At 33.7% G+C, this 4,499-nt stretch overlaps 1 protein-coding gene across 1 annotated transcript; it reads right to left on the bottom strand.

The window, feature by feature from the left end:
- Nucleotides 1-2,449: 2,449 nt before the first annotated feature.
- Nucleotides 2,450-3,250, bottom strand: LOC145627654 (uncharacterized). Its single transcript, XM_081680017.1, has one exon. It carries the CDS (start codon nucleotides 3,248-3,250, stop codon nucleotides 2,450-2,452), a length of 801 nt encoding a protein of 266 aa, XP_081536143.1.
- Nucleotides 3,251-4,499: the final 1,249 nt, after the last annotated feature.

Raw genomic sequence — 4,499 nt, 5'->3', positions numbered from 1 at the left:
AAGTGTTATTCATCACCGGGCTTGGTTTTGGGGAGACACAATCAGGTGTCTACACCATGACTTCCGGGCTGATGCCTGACATCTCATCTGCTGAATAGGCAAAGATGCTTATGTTGCTGCGGAACAACTCGATTAAGTTTATGCGGACTTTAGGCTCCTTGTCCTTTCCAATCATCACCGTTTTGGTGTTGTCCCCTTCAACTAGCTCAATTTCCTCATGATCACCGCTTGGGAGTGGTCTGAGGGGTTTCTTCTTTCACCGGCTCAAAGTTTTCCATTGCCAGGTTCTGCGTCTCCTTCTCTGCCCGGTATTCTATCCTTTTCCTTTTCCTTGACTTCCTCTCTACCTCCCCCTCCTACTTCTGCTCGGGATCAGGCTGGAGATCGTTTTTTGATGGTTGTTTAAGAGCGGTGATGTAACATTGTTTGGCTGTTTTCTGGTTGCCCCCAGCTTGGCCAACCTCCCATCATTGGTTGTGTATAGGGGTGTTCAAATCCGGGTACCCGGACAATCGGGTACCCTGATCTTCGGGTACCCGGATATTCGGGTAGTTGATTAGTCGGCCCGTGTCCCGTCCCGAATAATCAGGGTACCCGGTTTGCGGGTACCCGGATTACCCGTGGTTTTTTTTATTCATTTATAAATTTGTACCTAAAATATGGTATTGGTGGTTGTTTTCATTTCAATAAACTTGCACTATTTTATTTTTAGAAAATCTGCTGCATTTTCACAAAAACTGCTGTTTTGATATAAAAAAAATTGATGACAAGCTTATTAATATAAAGCTAAAGTTTAAGGATAGAAATACAAAGTTTTTAGCTTTAGTTACATAACTTCAAAATATACAAAGTACAAATAATGGCACAAAGCCACACAACAAACGAAATGGGAGGAAATCAATTCATTCACTTGTGACTTGTGAGATCCGATATTTCAAGTGTCTCATCAATAACAATTGCTAGTTGATCCAAAACCAAATCTTTCATTCCTACAAAACACAAATAATGCAATAAAATAATTGCATCACATATATTATATATAGCAAAGTGGTAAAATAAAGGAATATGAAAATTTACCAAACAAACACATTAATATATATGATTAAATGAAAACAGGAAGTTTTAAAAAAATTAAATAAAAACAAATTGATTAAGATCTATAACAACAAAAATTACAACAAACTAACCTGAGTTGGTGAGAAGATTGAGTGAACGGATGAAATTAGATCTACCAATTGATGATAAAGAAAATAATTAGATTCAAATTACTAAGGTAGAAACCACGAATAATAATACAAAAATACCACGAAAGTACTACAAATGAAACATACCTGAGATTGAGTGATGTACTGAAGTGTGAGGAACTGAGGATGAATCGAATTATGCTTGAGGAATTGAGTTGATTGATATTTTGAGAGATGGAGGCGCTTGAGAAGTAGAGAGAAGTCAGAGAATTTGAGTGTTAGGGTTTTTTTTTTGGACATTGTGAGGTGAGTGCGTGAGTTTTGAGTTGTGAGAAAATGAAACCCTAGGGCCTAGGCTAAGTGGGCTGATCTAAGCTAGTGGGTTGATGAGGATTTCGACACTTTTCTTTTTGTTTTTTAATTTTTAACGGGTATTCGGGTACCCGCGAATTAGCAAAGTTGACCCATGTCCCGACCCGCAAAATTGCTAATTTAGCGGGATGGGTACCCGACCCGAAAAAAAAAAGAAAAAAAGATAATTTCCCATCGAGTTTTTTGCGGGTCATCGGGTATTCGGGACGGGACAGCCGGGTCAGGATTTTTTGAACACCCCTAGTTGTGTATGCCATGGCCAGGTGGTAGGTGTTTACTACACCACCCACTTTGTGAATAAGAGGCCTTCCCACTATGATGTTGTAGGGTGATGGTGATTGGACCACCAGGAACTCAGTCCGGACATCTCTCCTTTTGTGTCCTTCTCCTATCCTTACAGATAGCTCGATCAGCCCTTCTGGTAAGAGACTTGACCCGTTGAATCCAGTAACCTCATAGCTGACCCTCTTTAGGTCTTTCTTGTCCAGCTTAAGATTCTCAAATGCCTCACTGAATATGATGTTTGTTGAACTTTCTCCATCTACCAGCACCATGCTTACATCCCAGTTGGCAATTCTCATGGTCACGACCAAGGGGTCATCGTGAGGGTAGACGATGCCCTCCTGGTCATACTCATCAAAGGCAACTCGGGGCTAAGGTGGTAGCAGGGGTTTCCTCCCTTCTCGGCTGCGGTTTGCCTGTTGAATCATTGCACGAAGATCAGCCCGTGCTTTATTCACGGAGCCCCCGTGAATGGGACCTCCGTTGATCACATAAATCCTCCCCTCAGGCTTGCTTTCTTACTCTGAGCTTGTTGCTCCTTGGTCCTTTTGACCTCTCTTCTGGTTTTGTCCTGACCTTTCCTCTTCTCTTCTACGGTTGTACTCATGGTACTACTTGAACTGGTTCAAATGCCATCGTCTTATCAAATCTTCTATGTTATCCTTGAGATGGGAACACTCGTTAGTGGTGTGTCCATAATCTTTGTGAAAATCGCACCACTTGCTTGGGTCTCTACTCTTGTTCACCATCTTAGGTGGCCTCTGCCACTTATCATCTGCCCTGTTCACGCTGAAGATATGTGCTCGAGAATGAGTCAGTGGGGTATACTGCTCAAACTTTCCAGCTCTGCCGGATCGTCTCGGATGTGCCCGTCTGACCCCCACTGCTCTCTTTGCCTCCCTCCTTGCGAGTTCTGCCCTACCGATCTGGGCACCCTTGTACTGGGGCCCTGCCCGGGTTGCCTCGGCTGCTTTAGCGGGCTCGTTAGGGGTCTTGTTCCTTTGTATGGCTCGATTTGTTTCGTCAGCCCTGATGAACTCATGAGCTTTTCCTAGTGCTTCAGCGAGGGTCTTGAGATTTTTACGACCCATGTACTCCCTGAAAGGTGAATCTGAGCGTAGCCCGCTCTGCATGGCCAGAAGGAATACCTCTTGGCTCATCTCTGGGATGGTTGTAGCTTCCTTGTTGAAACGGGTAATGAAATCCCTCAAGGACTCCTCCTTACCTTGAGTCAACGACATCAACTCAGTGGTCATTTTAGTCCGATCCACTAAGGTGAAGAAGTGATGCATAAATAACTTCTTCAGCTGGTTGTAAGAGTACACCGTCCCTTTCTCTATCCCCCTGTACCATTCTGCAGCTAGCCCCTCGAGAGTTGGAGGAAAAGCTTTGCACCAGACCGAATCGGTCATCGTGCATTATTATTATTATTATTATTATTATTATTATTATTATTATTATTATTATTATTATTATTATTATTATTATTATTATTATTATTATTATTATTATTATTATTATTATTATTATTATTATTATTATTATTATTATTATTATTATTATTATTATTATTATTATTATTATTATTATTATTATTATTATTATTATTATTATTATTATTATTATTATTATTATTATTATTATTATTATTATTATTATTATTATTATTATTATTATTATTATTATTATTATTATTATTATTATTATTATTATTATTATTATTATTATTATTATTATTATTATTATTATTATTATTATTATTATTATTATTATTATTATTATTATTATTATTATTATTATTATTATTATTATTATTATTATTATTATTATTATTATTATTATTATTATTATTATTATTATTATTATTATTATTATTATTATTATTATTATTATTATTATTATTATTATTATTATTATTATTATTATTATTATTATTATTATTATTATTATTATTATTATTATTATTATTATTATTATTATTATTATTATTATTATTATTATTATTATTATTATTATTATTATTATTATTATTATTATTATTATTATTATTATTATTATTATTATTATTATTATTATTATTATTATTATTATTATTATTATTATTATTATTATTATTATTATTATTATTATTATTATTATTATTATTATTATTATTATTATTATTATTATTATTATTATTATTATTATTATTATTATTATTATTATTATTATTATTATTATTATTATTATTATTATTATTATTATTATTATTATTATTATTATTACTATTATTACTATTATTACTATTATTACTATTATTACTATTATTACTATTATTATTATTATTATTATTATTATTATTATTATTATTATTATTATTATTATTATTATTATTATTATTATTATTATTATTATTATTATTATTATTATTATTATTATTATTATTATTATTACTAGATATATCAAGGAATTGTGTCTTCGATAAGTGCAATTACTAGATATATCAAGGATCACTATTATAGAGATAATAAGTTCGTTCTTTTGGGGCGTCATCCTCTGTTGCTAGACTATGAGATATGATCTTTGGACTAGTCAAATAGTCCAAAGCCCTTTAGAATGGATCCTATATTGGTCACACACAAGGGTATTGGGTTAAGCAAGTAAGAGGCCCATTAATGGGCC

The sequence above is a fragment of the Chenopodium album genome, chromosome 1, assembly GCF_948465745.1.
Source record: "Chenopodium album chromosome 1, dcCheAlbu1.1, whole genome shotgun sequence".
Lineage (NCBI taxonomy): Eukaryota > Viridiplantae > Streptophyta > Magnoliopsida > Caryophyllales > Amaranthaceae > Chenopodium > Chenopodium album.
This window is presented reverse-complemented; position numbering and strand designations above follow the sequence as displayed.